The sequence below is a fragment of the Leucoraja erinacea genome, chromosome 34, assembly GCF_028641065.1.
Source record: "Leucoraja erinacea ecotype New England chromosome 34, Leri_hhj_1, whole genome shotgun sequence".
NCBI lineage: Eukaryota > Metazoa > Chordata > Chondrichthyes > Rajiformes > Rajidae > Leucoraja > Leucoraja erinaceus.
Genome location: NC_073410.1, coordinates 6,125,069 through 6,141,911, shown reverse-complemented (window position 1 = coordinate 6,141,911; position 16,843 = coordinate 6,125,069). Strand labels below are relative to the sequence as shown.

Below are 16,843 nucleotides of genomic sequence, written 5' to 3'. Positions count from 1 at the left end.
TATAAATGGACCCAAGTTCCATTCTAAGTCCATTTTGAATCGGTTTGTTCTACTTGGCTATTGCGGATGTTATTGGGGCTCTCAATCACTTGATTTGTTGAGGATAATTTAGCCAAGGTTTCTTGCCGGATTCCCTGCAAGAATGATAATTGGTTTGCAAGAACAATTCTGACACGGCAGTCGATGTCCTTTTGGTTGAACTATCTACCCATGCATAAATAATCTGCAGGCAAGATGAACACAAAACTTCAACGTTGGCAACAAGATCTAGAGACCCGCAGTTCTAGAAGTTTCCCATCTCTGACATTGACCATTTAGAACAGGTGTTTGCAATATTTCTCAGGTGATCTAGTTTCCCAAATGATCAATTTGCACAGCCAAATAATAGCACCAACCTCTTACGTCTGTTGTTTGGCATTTACTTAACAGCAGTTCCCCAGTCTGTGGATTCGCACTTATTTAAAGCACCAAACATGGTGGTCCATTTTATAAACATGCTATATCCCATCTGACGGCTGCAGACCCCACTTTGAAAACCACTGATTTAGAGTGCATTTGGAATGCAAACTGCTGCCAGATACTCTGGAAACTACAGTTTTGCAAAGAATCTTCAAGAAAAAGGCAGGGGAAAGTTGCTGGAAAAAGAAACTGATTTTCTTGGCAGTCTTTATTTCCACCCATTTTCCCAGCATTGGCGAGTAACCAATCAAGAAATTTATTCCATGCAATAACAAATCTACATTCTTGGAGTGGAGATGGGCAGAGAAAAACGTAATATTTGATCTTAGCACAAAATGATACCGTACATATGCATCCACTGAGCCATCTTGTGCAGTCACTGGTTTAGAGACAGTCAAATCTCAGCAGGTGAAACATTATGTCAGCACCTTTCAGAACATCAATGTGATTATGGATTAATATGGAAAATATTTGATTTTATTCTTTATGAGATTATACTGTGCTGCAATTTCATATCTTTCACCACCTCCAATTGGCTTTGGGCAGTTTCAATCAGTTATGGTTGGGTTTTAAGAAGATGTTGAAGGGTTTTAAGAAGAAGTTGAGATTTAAGAAGGTTGTGCGATCACAGTGGCGCAGCAGTAGAGTTGCTGCCTTATAGCAGATGCAGCGCCGGAGACCCGGGTTCGATCCCGACTACGGGTGCTGTCTGATTGGAGTATGTACGTTCTCCCCGTGATCTGCATGGGTTTTCTCCGAGATCTTCGGTTTCCTCCCACATTCCAAAGACGTACAGGTTTGTAGATCAATTGGTTTGGAAAATGTAAAAATTGTTCCTAGTGGGTGTGGTATATTGTTAATGTGCAGGGATCGCTGGATGGGCGGACCCAGTGGGCCGAAGGGCCTGTTTCCGCGCTGTATCTCTAAACTAAACTAAACGATTGGTGAAAAATGAGCCAACAGACTTTCCCCTGTACCTGTCAGAGCATAACATTTGATATCATGAATATAGCAGAAGGGGATGGAGTTACAACCCGAGAAATGTCTGTTACAGTTAATGTGGAGGAAATTCAACCACTTGAAAAAAAAGTTATGTAAAATACACAGAAAACATATCAACAACCTTGCCAACAAGTTTAACTGATCACTGGGCGATTTCATCTGGTGCGTACTGTACACAGATCCCGCACAACATATTGCAGGTGAATTGAACATATAACACACATTTACCACTGCAATATATGGTTAGTGATGCGCCACAGAGCTGTTATTGTTAACATTTTCCACCACTGTCCGCTAACAACTGCCTCGTACAAGCCAGCATGATGCTACTAACCTTTCCATCACATCGTTTCACAATGAACTGGTCCAGACCTTGATCTGTAAAGGAGAGACACAATGTTATAATTAAATATCACAATGAAATCCTTTTAATGCTTGGCAGTGGTTTTATTTATTCAGATGTTGGACAAAGCATATCACAGTTAACTCCCTTCCAGATAATTTAATTCCGATTGAAAATATCTTCCAACATGTTTCAATTTTTAAGGAACACTTTCAAAAGCAAAAAATCTGTAACATATTCCAAGTCAGTGTGTTTGCCAGGATGTAATACATGTCAGAATGTGGAATGCAAGATCTCTCAGGCGTTGCTCATGTCATGTTTGTTGATACATTGCCACTTGCTGCACTTTATCTGTTTCTGCTATGAATTTCAAAACTAAATAATCCAAACGTTAAGCAAACTGAAGCCCCAAGCTTTACTTTTTTTGCAACTCAGCATCTGCAGATCCTTGTTTATCCCAAGCTGTACTATTGCTTAAGGGAGTGATGACAAACAGCAGTCCTGTCTCAGAAGAGTGGCGTGTGATATGATGCAAGCAGCAGAAGCTTCCAAGATAGGAAGGGAACAAATCAGGGAATGCAAGTAAGGACAATCAATGTTCTAGTGAAAATACAGAGTAAAGAACAGGGCGAGTAGCAGATGCAATAGAGCAAAAATGTTTTCAGAAGTTGACAATGTTGAAGTATAGCTTGAATATAGCTCCACAACCAGAGATCATCTTTTGGTAAATGTGTTTATAACTGGCAAATTACACTTGTACAAATGCAATCCTTTATCATCTAAAGAAAGAAACAGTTATCAGTTTACTGACAATCCCATTGTGCCTGAGTGCTGCTATTACCCCATTCAGGAAGCTAATGCTTAAGCCCAAACTAAATACACAATAGAAGATAGATACAAAAAGCTGGAGTAACTCAGCATGTCTGGCAGCATCTCTGGAGAAAAGGAATAGATGACGTTTCATGTCGAGAACTTTCTTCAGACCACAATATCTCTCACAATATACAATTCAATAAACAATATCTCCCCCGTGCTAAAGTCACAGTTCCTGTAAAACTGATGTTTGTGTCAACGGTGCATCAATGAGAAGCCTGAATATCAGCACTGAAATCTGGACAAAAATCAAACATTTGTTAGATAATTATAATAAAGAGTCTAACATATGGTTGATATATGACATTGACAGAAAAATCACCTTGTCCAATTACCTTCACATGTCCATTAAAAAAAAGTAAAAATCAAATAATTCCACTGTTAAAGATAGTGGTAAATAGTTGCAAAATATGGCAGTGCAACATGACATGGAGGGAAAACATACTGACTGTTCAGTTAATATCCTTCTGACTTAATAAAGGCAGAATTTAAATCAAATAGAAATTGACCCATTATACAAATTAAATAAATGGTGTTTGTCAACAAAACCTTCATTGATAATTATCAGTACACTTACAAGCAAAGTTAATTTTGCCCTACTTATTATTTTTTCAAGAAACAATTTTATGTATAACCTTGTGTAAGAAGGAACTGCAGATGCTGGTTTAAACCAAATCTAGACACCAAAAGCTGGAGTAACTCAGCGGGACAGGCAGCATCTCTGGAGAGAAGGAATGGGTGACGTTTCGGGTGGAGACCCATCCCTTCTCGCCAGAGATGCTGCCCGTCTCCGCTGAGTTACTCCAGCTTTTTGTGTCTATCTTCATGTATAACCTTCATTGGTTGGTCTTCCTCTGCTGGAATTATAGGCAGTCTATCATGGCAAGCATAAGAATGTTACTTATCTGCAAACTACTGCTCCAAGTTATTAACTTGAAATAATAGAGTAGATCTAATTTAAATCTGATTCCCCAATACATTTTCCATTTCATTACACTGGATTAAATAATTAGAATATTACAGTCTCTTGGCCAAGAGGATTAGTTTCAACAACATTTTGTTGAAATTGAGTAAATCATTACACTGCAGAAGGAAATATTTATTATCCACCTCTTCCATCCCCCAAAGCACACAAATTAAAGACAGCATGGATTTAATATGCTATTTAATAAAGTGAAGTATAGAAGCAATCTAAGATTTAACTATTTAGGACGTGCTTAATCTTTAGTGTTGAAAGGAACTACTGATGCTGCTTTAAACCAAAGAGACACAAAAAGGAGTTACTCAGCGGGTCTGTTAGCATCTTGGAGAAAAGGAATAGGTGATGTTTCTTCGGAATGGTCTTGGCCCAAAACGTCACCTATTCCTTTTCTCCAGAGATGCTGCCTAACCCGCAGAGTTACTCTTGTGTCTATCTTTGTGCTTAATCTTTCAATGGGCAGAGACAATAAGTGAAACTGCCAGCACTGGTTATTTGGCCATAGATCCGATGGAGAGAGAGAGACATTTCTATCTTTTTCACATGAACGCTCCAATAGCAAACAGTTTCTCTCTCCCTTTGTTCTCATCCCATAGCTGACCCACTGAACAACCGCTGTTTCTTACATTAGTTCAACTGTTACTGTCAAAATTGGAATTCATTCTTGAGCAATTTCATTAGAATTCATTTGTGGGGATCTTCAAATTGGGCTACATTTCCATTCAGTTCAAGAGCTTTTCGATAAACGTTAACTGAAATGTAATTTATCCCACTCACTCTCTGGCTGCTTTTCATTTGGTGTTATCGACCGTACAAAATCTTGGGGTGTCATGAACACTTCGGAATCTCCATTCTCGCTGATGATCCTCAATGTTGCAAAGTATCGGAATATCTTATCTGGAGTAGAGTAAGCTCGAATTCGGTTCTCATATTCCATGACCTAAGAAAAAAGAAAATAATTCTATCAAAAGTTGCCTGCTCTGCAAACTGTTGCCAAGGAGAAAATTGTCTTATTTGTACCCAAAATGTAAAGCAATGACAGCAAAATATTTAATATTAAATATTTGATTCGAAGGCAGGACTATAATTGAAAATTAATGCAAAATGTCTTGAATCTTAAGTGATAAAAATGTTAGAATTTACATTGTTAGCTCTTTGCAATACTGCAGACACCAATCAATATTTGTAACACATCGCTTTGTTTTTAAATATATAAATTGCACATCATTTCACATATCATTTCACACACCAAAACAGTGGAGAGAAATCCAGCATTTAGTATTGAATCTGATAGATTCGCCACACTTCAAATTGCCAGTTTATAAAAGTCATTCCATGCTGATCTTCTGCAAATATAAACCTTACATTTATAATCCGTTTTCTGCATGCAAACCTTTGTGTATCAACTCTAATTAATTTGCTAAGGGGCTCTTTTCATTTAAAGGGAAAAGTCTGTAACCAGAAAGAACATGACTGTTGAATGCCAGTGATCAACAAGAATAGCACATTGCATTCACATAGTCTGACTTGCTCCGAGGGAATTCTTAAAAAATTGTTCCAGATGACTTTGCAATTTGAATACGACTATGTATTCTACAAACGAGGACAGAATACAAATTTATTTTGAAAAATAAATTTAAAAAATGAATTTCAACGATCCAATTTTCTTCAAACTTCGACTGAAACAAACTCAATACGACTCAATAAGAGTAAAGATATATGTTTTAATTCTTTTTTTAAATCAAAATCGGCTCTAGCACTTTTCCTCCTGAATTTAAGAGGTCTCAGAGAATGATGGAGGTTTATAAAATATTTTGATAGGTTGTATAGGGAAAAAGCTGTATCCTCTAATCAGCATGCCAGTAACAGTCAACAACTCGGTTAAAAGAAAAATATAATCTTCCTTTGCATTGAATGCTATGTTACCAAGCTCAGGGAACTGTCTTTGTGCTCCCTTTTGCAACTGAATCCTCAACTTCATCCACAGGAAACAATGAATTGGCAGCAACACTTCCTCCTCGATAAACATCAGCACAAGGGCACCTCAAGGCTGTGTGTTTAGTCCCCTGCTCTACTCATTCGATACCCATTACTGTGTAAATGGACACTGTTCCATTTCCATCTTTAAATTCGCTGACGACAGCACTGTTGCTGGACGAATTACAGTTAATGAGTCAGTGTATAGGAGGAAGATCGATCATCCGACAGAATGGTGCCAGAACAACAACCTTGCTATCAACATCAGTAAAACTAAGGAATTGACTGTTGACTTGCGAACAGGAAGGATCCACAAACCTGTCTTTATCGATGGATCGGTGGTGGAGAGAGTTAACAACTTCAGTTCCTGGGTGTACATATCTCTGAAGATCTGCCCAGGGCCCAGTACATTGAGCAATCATAAAGAAAGCCCATCAACGCCTCTAATTCCTTGGAACATTGAGGAGATTGATAAAATGTCGCCTATTCCTTCTCTCCATAGATGCTGCCCCACCCGCTGAGTTCCTCCAGCATTTTTGGTCTACCTTCGACTGAGTTTAAAATCTCTAAGCAAGTTTAGTATAACAAAAGATTAATTTTATGTATCACTCAGAATGGGGAAAATGTAAAGGAAAAGTCATTTTGAATAAGCGACTAAACTACAAAGATGTGCAACATGATTTAATAAACTATCCACCAACAGTCGGCTGGCTGCACATAAAAATGCCCAACTGCAACCTTTCTGCATTTGATTAATGTAGGAAAAGCCATCATCTTTAATGTAGCCTGCCCTAACAACTGACACAAATCACCATAAAAGGTGATCTGGCAGAGCTTGCTAGATTTACACTATACTAAAATACGGAAAGCAGTTTTCAAATCTAAACGTCACCTCACAATGTAATTTGGAGACATAATAGATTGACTACTATTGTCATTAGTGAAATCAATAATAATTCATTTCTAGTGTACAAAGCAAGCAAAGGTACATTACAGCTAATGAATGAATAAGAGCAATAGTAATAACAACCAATTAGAAAGCAAATATAACATACACAGTGTTTCTTCTGAAGGTTTTTATCAGATGCTAATATTGATGATAGCATCAATTCAACATGATATTGTCAAATCTACAGTGGCTTGCAAAAGTATTCATACTCCTTGAACTTTTCCACATTTTGTCATATTACAACCACAAACATAAATGGATTTTATTGGGATTTTATGTGATAGACCAACACAAAGTGGTGCATAATTGTGAAGTGGAAGGAAAATGATACATGGTTTTCAATTTTTTTTTACAAATAAAAAACTGAAATGTGTGGCGTGCAAAAGTATTCAGCCCCCTTTAATCCGATACCCCTAAATAAAATCCAGTGCAACCAATTGCCTTCAGAAGTCACCTAATTAGTAAATAGAGTCCACATGTGTAATCTAATCTCAGTATAAATACAGCTGTTCTGTGAAGGCAACAGAGGTTTGTTAGAGAACATTAGTGAACAAACAGCATCATGAAGCCCAAGGAACACACCAGACAGGTCAGGGATAAAGTTGTGGAGAAGTTTAAAGCAGGGTTAGGTTATAAAAAAATATCCCAAGCTTTGAACATCTCACGGAGCACTGTTCAATCCATCATCCGAAAGTGGAAAGAGTATGGCACAACTGCAAACCTACCAAGACATGGCCATCCACCTAAACTGACAGGCCGGGCAAGGAGAGCCTTGATCAGAGAAGCAGCCAAGAGGCCCATGGTAACTCTGGAGGAGCTGCAGAGATCCACAGCTCAGGTGGGAGAATCTGTCCACAGGACAACTATTAGTCGTGCACTCCACAAATCGGGCCTTTATGGAAGAGTGGCAAGAAGAAAGCCATTGTTGAAAAAAAGCCATAAGAAGTCCCGTTTGCAGTTTGCCACAAGCCATGTGGGGGACATAGCAAACATGTGGAGGAAGGTGCTCTGGTCAGATGAGACCAAAATTGAAGTTTTTGGCCTAAATGCAAAACGCTATGTGTGGTGGAAAACTAACACTGCACATCACCCTGAACACACCATCCCCACTGTGAAACATGTTGGTGGCAGCATCATGCTGTGGGGATGCTTTTCTTCAGCAGGGACAGGGAAGCTGGTCAAAGTTGATGGGAAGATGGAAGGAGCCAAATACAGGGCAATCTTGGAAGAAAACCCGTTAGAGTCTGCAAAAGACTTGAGACTGGGGAGGAGGTTCACCTTCCAGCAGGAAAACGACCCTAAACATACAGCCAGAGCTACAATGGAATGGTTTAGATCAAAGCATATTCATGTGTTAGAATGGCCCAGTCAAAGTCCAGACCTAAATCCAATTGAGAATCTCTGGCAAGACTTGAAAATTGCTGTTCACAGACGCTCTCCATCCAATCTGACTGAGCTCGAGCTATTTTGCAAAGAAGAATGGGCAAAAATTTCAGTCTCTAGATGTGCAAAGCTGGTAGAGACATACCCCAAAAGACTTGCAGCTGTAATTGCAGCGAAATGGTGGTTCTACAAAGTATTGACTCAGGGGGGCTGAATACTTTTGCATGCCACGCTTTTCAGTTTGTGACTATCCACCACGGACAAATGCAGGCTTGTGAAAGCGTGGCAGCATTTGTGTCTGAGTCAGCAAACAGATTCAATTCTGATGCTTTATACCTCAATAACTCAACAACCCTGACTGGACTCAAGTGTGAAGAAGGACCATTCATGCAATTTCAAATTACTTGATATATTAACATATATCTCTACCAAACTAGGGGAACGATGTAATTTCTAGACTACTGTGAATTTTCCAGCAATGACTATAAAAAATTAGACATACCTTCCGATCTCTGAATCCTTGTCTCTTCTTTTTCTCATTTTGTGTGTCCTCTTCCTGGGCCTTCACAGCCTCTTCGCCATCTTTTTCCTCCTCTACCCGAGACGAGCCATTTCTGGGAACATGTTTTACTGAAGCAGCTCCTTCAGCATGTGCTCTGTCGAGGAAGTGTTACAATATTATTTGGCATGCAGATATGTGGTGTATAAGCAAAAGTCGTTTATTTTTCAGCTTAAAAGAACATACAAATGTAAATTACAGAAGTACAGTGAATAGCAGCCCCTTTTTGGCTTCCTATTAGACCTACAAATAGCTGAAGTATTGCAACCACTATGCCATGGGGAAAATGGTGAAGCTGTTAAAATTTCTGTTAAAGGAATGAGATGAAGGATCATTTCATTTGTTCCTGATAGTATTGTGTAAGACCGGGTTTTATTATAAATGATAGCATGGCATCACTATATTGCAACAGCAACCTTTAGGTTTTTTTGGTAAACATGTCGAGTTTTCTTTGCCATTTAACAAGTGATAGAAGCAAACTGCTTGAGGAACTCAGTGCGTCAGTCAGCATCTATTAAGAGAAATGATGAGATGATGTTTCGGAACAGGACCCGTCTTCAAGATCTTCCTCATATCTTGATCTTTCTAGCCGACACTTATCCAGTCCCTTTCACCCTACATGCAGTCATCTCACAAACTCTCCAGCTTATCCTCTTGAAGAAGAGCCCCAACCCAAATTGTCATCTGTTCAATTTTCTCCAAAGATGTTTATTTCTGTTCAAGACTCTAGCATCTGCAGTCTCGTGTCTAACCTAAAATAAAATCCCATTATAGGTGCATGAAATCCTATCTTTATTTTTTTTCCCCAAAGTCCTAACAGCACCAAAATCTTTTTTTGTTAGCTGGGAGAAAACCTAAATAAAATGTTTTCAATGAATATTTTTCAGATTCCTATTTATTATCAAATACAAGAATACAAATACTGCTTGGGAAATGCATCATCTACTGAAAAAATACAAAACTGTACACAGATGTGAACTACAAAAGTCATGTTTCCCCAATGAAAAGTCTTATATAATCTTTCAGTGGACTAGATGGAATCAATCCCAATAGTATGGATAAAAATGGACAGTGAATGATTCTGGAAAATTTTACTTCTATAAACCGATGCCCTATTCCAACTTCTAACATCTGTGAGACATCAAGGATGCCATCATACAAGAAACATCTGCAGGCTTTTTATCAACAAGATATGAAATTATAATTGCAACATTTCTAATTTGGAAAACTTTTTTGGGTCGGCAATATTTTTTAGTGGGAAGGTTTTGAGAACAAACAAGTAATAAATAGCAGATTGACGGTGGGTAGGAGGCAATTACATTGAATCATCCTGGATTTGGCCAACAGCTGAAATTAATCACCTATGGTGCACAGCAGCCTTAGCCAACTTTGGATATAAATTAAGATGACATGCCATACCCAAGAGTCGTCCAGGAAGTGGAATGGGCAGCCAGTGAAACTTGCCTTCACAAATTAGATCCTCGGGGATCTGTTACCCTGCCGCAGATTATCCTGTTGACAGCTCACTGCAGTTAGAATACTTTAACTGTCTCTGATAATCAAAGAATCTAAAAATGTTCACGTCTGCAAAACTTTATAGGATTTAGTTTAAAGCTTAATAAAATAAATAAGTCACATATATGCATGGATCTTTTTTACCCACGGTGACAAATCTCATTCAAGTGCTGGGGGTGGAGTCATGATTCTTACTATAGCTAACTCTGGTCTATAAATGAAGGGGAAAATGTTTTTTTTTGCATGTAGCTTGTCTCTTCAGTATATCGGTGCTCTGCCATGGAGAATCCAACAGTGAACTAGGAAGTCAAATACAATAGCAAATATTTTACTTCTCTAAATTAAAAGTACAGGTATGGATTTCTTAAATGAGTCAAGCATTAATCTCAGATTACACTCAATATACAGATACCCCAAAATCAACAAGAGTAAGCAAAACAGGCATGTATGGAAATAGTAGAGAAACAAAATTAAAATAGGGTTCAGAACTGGATAATTTCAATTTCTCAATTATCAACTGTAATTGGCATGGCATAAGAATCAGAAGGCGTGACATTTTTTGAGATATGTCCAGGAAATGTGATGGTGCCACCAGCTGAGAACGGTAGTGAAAGTTTCTGAAAAAGAGAGAGCAAGAGAGAGAGAGAGAGAGGGGAAATCATGAGGCGGTAAAGCTTAACGCCAATGAGGTGTTGATCCTCGAGCTTGTACAATTTGACAAATGCAGTTAATGAACTGCAGAAAGCGAACAAGACCACAATTCGACTTTTTATGAGAAATGAAGCGTAGAATGTGCGACAGAGCCTTTCCATTAATAGGCTGGACTAAGAATTACAAATTGACAAATGCTGCAAAATTGGTATTGGATTTTACTTTAATTAATTTATGCTTCTATTGTGTCCACCATTCTGGCATTAAATTGACATGCTTGTCAGATAAATGACATATTTCAAGCGGATAATGAATATTGTGAATGATATTTCTGAACACTGCAAATGTTTTAAAAACATCAAGGCAGCAACCTGCCAGAAAGAATGAGCATGTAACTTGAATAATGGTCCATCAAATAATTCAAATGGTATTCCTTGTGGTAAAAAAAAATTTAAAGGCAAAGTGACTCGTGTCTCCTGTGATTTGACATTTTTACGCCAGAGAGGCTCCAATGTAATCTTTAATTTACTGAAAATGTGTTGTTCTAAATCTCAATAAATTATATTTATCCAACATTGTAGTAGTTCCTGTACTTCTAAGTCACTTCACCCAGAAGTACCAGGAATACAAGCCTAAATGTAATGGATGGTGAATCAATGACCAGAACCGAACTAAAAATCGCAATGCTACCTGATAATGCTTTACCATAACAGTGAGCTCAATCGTAAACCATCACTTACACTTCAAACTAATATACGTCTGCATGTAGGCCTTCGGGAAAAAAATTAACACTGCATAGACGGATAATGCATTTACATGGAAGATAGACACGAAATGCTGGAGCAACCCAGCAGGACAGGCAGCATCTCTGGTGACTTTCGTGTCGACACCCTCCTTCAAGTCTGACCCAAAACACAACTCATTCCTTCTCCCCAGAGATGCTGCCTGTCCCACTGAGTTGCTCCAGCATTTTGTGTCTATCTTCGGTATAAACTAGCATCTGCAGTTCCTTCCGATACATTTACACAATCATATGCAATCACAGATTTAACCACGTCTCAGAATTTCTAATTCTCTGATCCCTATAATGGTGGAAAGCTGTACAAGGACAGAGTGCGTTGACTAGATATTTATGGGCCAGGTTGACCAGAAGGTTCTTGAGCCTGTCACCGAATACATTTAGGAAGGAGATGCACAGACTTCACTTTACAGAAGGTACCAAGGGGTCTGGGTTTACCTCCTCTTCCTGACAAAGGATTACTCATAAACAAAATGACTAAGTAATGGACTACTCCTGCTTCTATTTTTCAGTGTTCTGTTCTTCTATAGCACCTCTGCAGGAATGTCCAGTCACACCTCTGACAATTTTCAGTTCCACCCTTTTCATCATCTGAGCCAGCTAGCTACCATTCAGTCCACAGCACCTTTCCTGTACGTACTTCTGATCCTCACTATAATTTCTGGCCCCGAGCAACTCCACAAAAAAAATTCAGAGGATACACTTGACTGATGCAGAAAGTGTCAGAATACCCGCACCCAGTCTTCTACCGATGTACAAAAGAGAACCAGCCACTCTGGTTCCTCTTCTTCTCCCCTGTTCTCCCTTTCATGATGGGCTTCACCAGACGTAACTCGTTGTAAGGCAGCAAATGCAGCGGCAGATCAGAGATGTTGTGGAAATATCCCATGATTAAGTGAGGAATGGCACATTCACAGGCAAGAACAAAGCAATGCTGTGCTCGCAAAGCAACCAGATATATTGTCCAACTCTAATGTTTTGCATCATTTATTTCACTGTACAGACTGAGCATTCAGCTTTGCTGTTGGATGCCAGCACATAAAATTATGCCAAATGTCATCTTGCATAAAAGCTGCAAGAAGTGCTGATAGTAACTGTGAACCATTATCAGAGACTAACTATTCTGACAAGAGTCAACATTCAAAACATAACTTAAAAAAAAACTTCTCGGGATGGTGAGGGTCTCATCATTAATAAAGGAAGAAAACAAAATGGTGTTAATCAGAATCCAGGCATCGCTGGCATGTCCAGCATTTATTGCCCATCACTAATCACACTTGACAATGGTTCTGATAAAAGTCCAGTGGTGAAGATGTTCTCAAATTGCTATTGGATAGGCAGTGCTAGGATTTAGACACAGTGATGAAGATGCAACAGCGATATATTTTCAGGCCAGGAAGGTGTGTCACTTGGAAGGAATCATTCAGGGGGGCATTGTGCCTATGCACCTGAAATACCTGCCCTTCCTTGTGCAATAGTTGCAAGATTGGGACGTGCTTTCAATGTAATCTAGGTGAGTAATTACAGTGCATTTTGTAGAGGTTATGGTGAACACCTTGTTTTAGACATTCAGGTTATAGTAATTCGCCCTTATGGAATTCACAAATTCTACCCCAAAATCCTAGTGGGAGACTAGGTTTTTCGGGGCTTCCGCAACGGTGACTTCACCCGCCCGAGTCGCGGGGTCGAGGAGTGCCTGGAGTGGGGTCTTACATCATCGCCCGGTGCGGCTTCAACGGCTGCGGGACTTTGCTAGAGCCCGCCGGGGGCTCCAACAACAAGACCCGGAGCGAGGCCTTGCATCACCTGGCGCGGCATTAATGGTCGCGGGACAATTGCCATCGCCCGCCGGGGGTTTGACTCTGACATCGGGAGGGGAATGGGAAGTGCAGCGGAGAGATACGTTTTTTTGCCTTCCATCACAGCGAGGAGGAGATGCGCTGTGATGGATGTCTGTGTAAATTATCTTGTGTATTGGGTCTTTTTTTCTTGTGCGTATGACTGCAGAAACAACATTTAATTTGAGCCTCTATGAGGTTCAAGTGACAAATAAATTGTATTGTGTATTGTGTGCCTGACCAACTGAGTTCTTCCAGCAGCTCATGTTTTACTTACTTATGTTTGATCTGGGTTTAAAAGAGTACTTTTCCCATTCAAACAGGAAGACAGGAAGGTGATAAGCATCTGCAGCCACATGTGTCTCTAAACACTGCTGCTGGCCACTTTGGAAGATTGTCATGTTAGTTTCCAAAGATAATTGCTCGAGTGGGGATGCCCCCAACTGGCTCTGAACAAGCAGCTGCAGTACTCATCATTAGTGTTGAGAGAAAAACATGGGGTGGGAGATTGCAACCTTCATGTGGTCCACCCTGTTTCGACGAATGCAATCAACCTGGCGTGCACAAACAGAAAATCAAACAGAACAAGTTGTCTTACAACTTTAGGCTGTGCACGCCATACGCAAGAAGAAGAAGAGAAAAACATCCAGTAGGAACGCAATTCCACACATATTGGGATGCCGTGAGAAGTAAGATTTTACATCACGGACTGATTTCTCGGTACGTAAGCCCTCCATATCGTGGGGGTTGCCTGTACACTGTGTCCTGGAGATGAAGAGAAAGACCATTTTGGAAGGAAGGCCACTGATGAAGCAGCAGAAAATGGCTTGCCTTAGATATTGCCCTGTGGAACCATTGTAATGATATCCTGAGGTTGGAATACATTTCCTCCCGCAACCATGATCATCTTCCTTCGTGCAAGATACGACTAGATCACTAAAGTATTTATTCTGTGCCCATTCAATTCAGTTTTACCAGAACTCCTTAATATCATGGCAGACACTTTCATATCAACTGTGCAAATTAGCTCTTTGATTCGTGTTTTGGAACAAGGTTGTGGTGTGGTCTCAAACCACATGAGCTATTGAAATTTAACTGTGGATTATTGAGCCAGTTATCGGTGAGCAAGGAATGCATGGCAGCAGTGCCAATGATACTTTCATCACTTTGCTGATGGGTGAGAATACAGCTAATGGATTGTAATTAAGCAAATTGGATTTATTCTGCTTTTTGTGGACAGGATATACCTGGGCAATTTTCCACAAGGCTCAGTGGATGTCAGTGTTATAATTTGGAGTGGCTAACCACTAGAATGAGGAAATAATTCAATCCTAGTTGGAAATAAAATCAATATGCACAATCTAGAACAGCTGAGCCAGCCACCTCTGAACTACAGTCCCGCCACATAACGCAGCAGTGACTGATTAACTACATCAGCAGAAACAAGTAAACCTGAGCCACAACCCTTCATGTGTACCATTCCCATACTTACTGTGAACTTCAACAAGAATATTCCAAAGATTTACTGACCTCTGGGTGAACACATTTCTATTCAACTCAATCCTGAATGTCCAATCCCTTATTTTGAAACAGTTGACTGACATTGATTCTAGACATCACCTCACCAAATCCACAAAAAATTATTTAACTTTCAATTGTACAATTTTACATTCTTCTAGCGAGGATTGGCCTTAAACCCTTAAGCTTTCCTCGTTTGACAAACCCATTATCCTTGGAATCAATTTGAGGAACCTCTGCTAATGTCTTCAATCAAATCATTAATCATGAACAACTGTGGCCTTGGCATCAATCATTGGAACATTCACAAGTTTCAACCTCCTAAATCAAAATTTAATCATTTATTAGAGTGATAGAGTAAGATAGCATGGAAACTGGTCCTTTAGCTCAACCTGTCCATGCTGCCCAAAATGCCCAATCTAAACTAGTCCCACCTACCCAAGTCCCTCTGAACCTTTCCTATCCATGTACCTGTCCAAATGTCTTCTAAATGTTTTTATAATACCTGCCTATAGTACCTTGCTCTCTGCCATTCAATCCTCAATATACAGAAGAAATTTAATCTGCATCAAAGGAAACAAAAATAAGGAGACCAAAGCAGTGGTGTTTCTAATTTAAACATGCATCAACAGTACCATGTTGACAAAAGCAAATATCCCACAAAGAGTGAAAATCTGATATAAACACAAATGTGAGTAATATTCAAAAGGTCTGGCAGCATGTGTGGAGAATCCAGTTTAACACTGCACTCACAGATCTTTCTTTGGGCTGCAATGTATATCTCTCTCAACAAATCATTCATAACCTCAATATTATTTCTTTCTATTGTGCTACATGTAAATTTCTAAAGTGATTGATAAGGAGGCGGTTACATTTATTTCTATGGAGGAACATTTACAACACCTAGACAGATCATGGGTCCTGCATTTTCAGAAGCAATTTCAGAAGCTTTTTTCGATAAATTGTTGAGCCAGAAGTCCAATCCGGGTGTTTAGGTGATACAATATTTAGATCAGATATAATGTCACATGGGAAGAACAGGAAATCCTGTGACACATGCAACTGTCATTGAAGAGTGACAGATTGACTGCTTGTGAGCTCTGCAGAAGTTGGTTGCAGTATTTCCCTTTTATGCCTATTTTAAAAGGTAATCAATTGTCTATTAAACATTCAATAAACTCGTAAACGTGGTTCTCATTTACTACCTACGATAACAGTCTATTGCCATGACACTTCAACCATTCAGCTAACATAAGCAGAAGATAGCTAACATACTTGTGCCTTTTGCAGGCTTTGTTAAATATTTTGCAAAATATCTTTTAATGAATTTACTTAAACATGAGGATATTCGACGGGTTTTAAAGATATTGAAGAAACCCAATAAATCAACTAACAATTCATAGCTTTTGCTCAAAAAACACAAAGTGTGGAGTAACTCAGTGGATCAGACAGCATCTATGGCGAACATAGACAAGCAATGTTTTCGGATGCGACCCTTCTTCAAACATTTGCTCTGTTTTTTTCTACCCTAGTTCCATTACCATAATACTCTATAGTTCAAATAAAACATTTTAAGCACAGGTACTTTGTTAGTACAATTTTAATTGGAAATATCTTGAAACAGCAGCACCCATATAGAATTGAAACGGCAATTACATTTAAAACTAGAATATTTGTTGCAAAATATACATTATTACATTGCAGCAACTCAATCTCATACCATGAAGACTCTTCAAGGTTTATAGACTACCCAGCGGTGTGAAGGGCCAAAGGTTAGGCTACAGGACAAGCAATCCTGTAGCCTAACCTACCCTATCTCTAGTCAGGTGCGCCATCTTGGGGCACGGCTGCTAGCTAGCAGCTGTCCGTCTTTTTCACTCTTTTCTTTAATTTTTTTGTGAGTTTCAGTGTTGGTTTTTAGGAGGCCTAGACTTTTTTATGTGGGGGGGAGGGGGAAGGGGGAAAACTACTTTCTAGGTCCCTACCTGGTCGGAGAGG

At 39.3% G+C, this 16,843-nt stretch overlaps 1 protein-coding gene across 3 annotated transcripts in view; it reads right to left on the bottom strand.

Moving 5' to 3' along the window:
• micu1 (mitochondrial calcium uptake 1) overlaps nt 1–16,843 on the bottom strand; it is a 78,172-nt gene that overhangs the window by 33,598 nt on the left and 27,731 nt on the right. For all 3 annotated transcript variants that reach the window (XR_008726162.1, XM_055661734.1, XM_055661733.1), the window contains exons 4-6: nt 8,468–8,621; nt 4,434–4,596; nt 1,796–1,839 (exon numbers count right to left, since the gene is read on the bottom strand). Coding sequence is in view for 2 of the 3 variants with exons in the window: in XM_055661734.1 (XP_055517709.1) it covers nt 1,796–1,839; nt 4,434–4,596; nt 8,468–8,621 (361 nt within the window). In the remaining variant the exon portion in view is untranslated. The remainder of the gene's footprint in view (nt 1–1,795; nt 1,840–4,433; nt 4,597–8,467; nt 8,622–16,843) is intronic.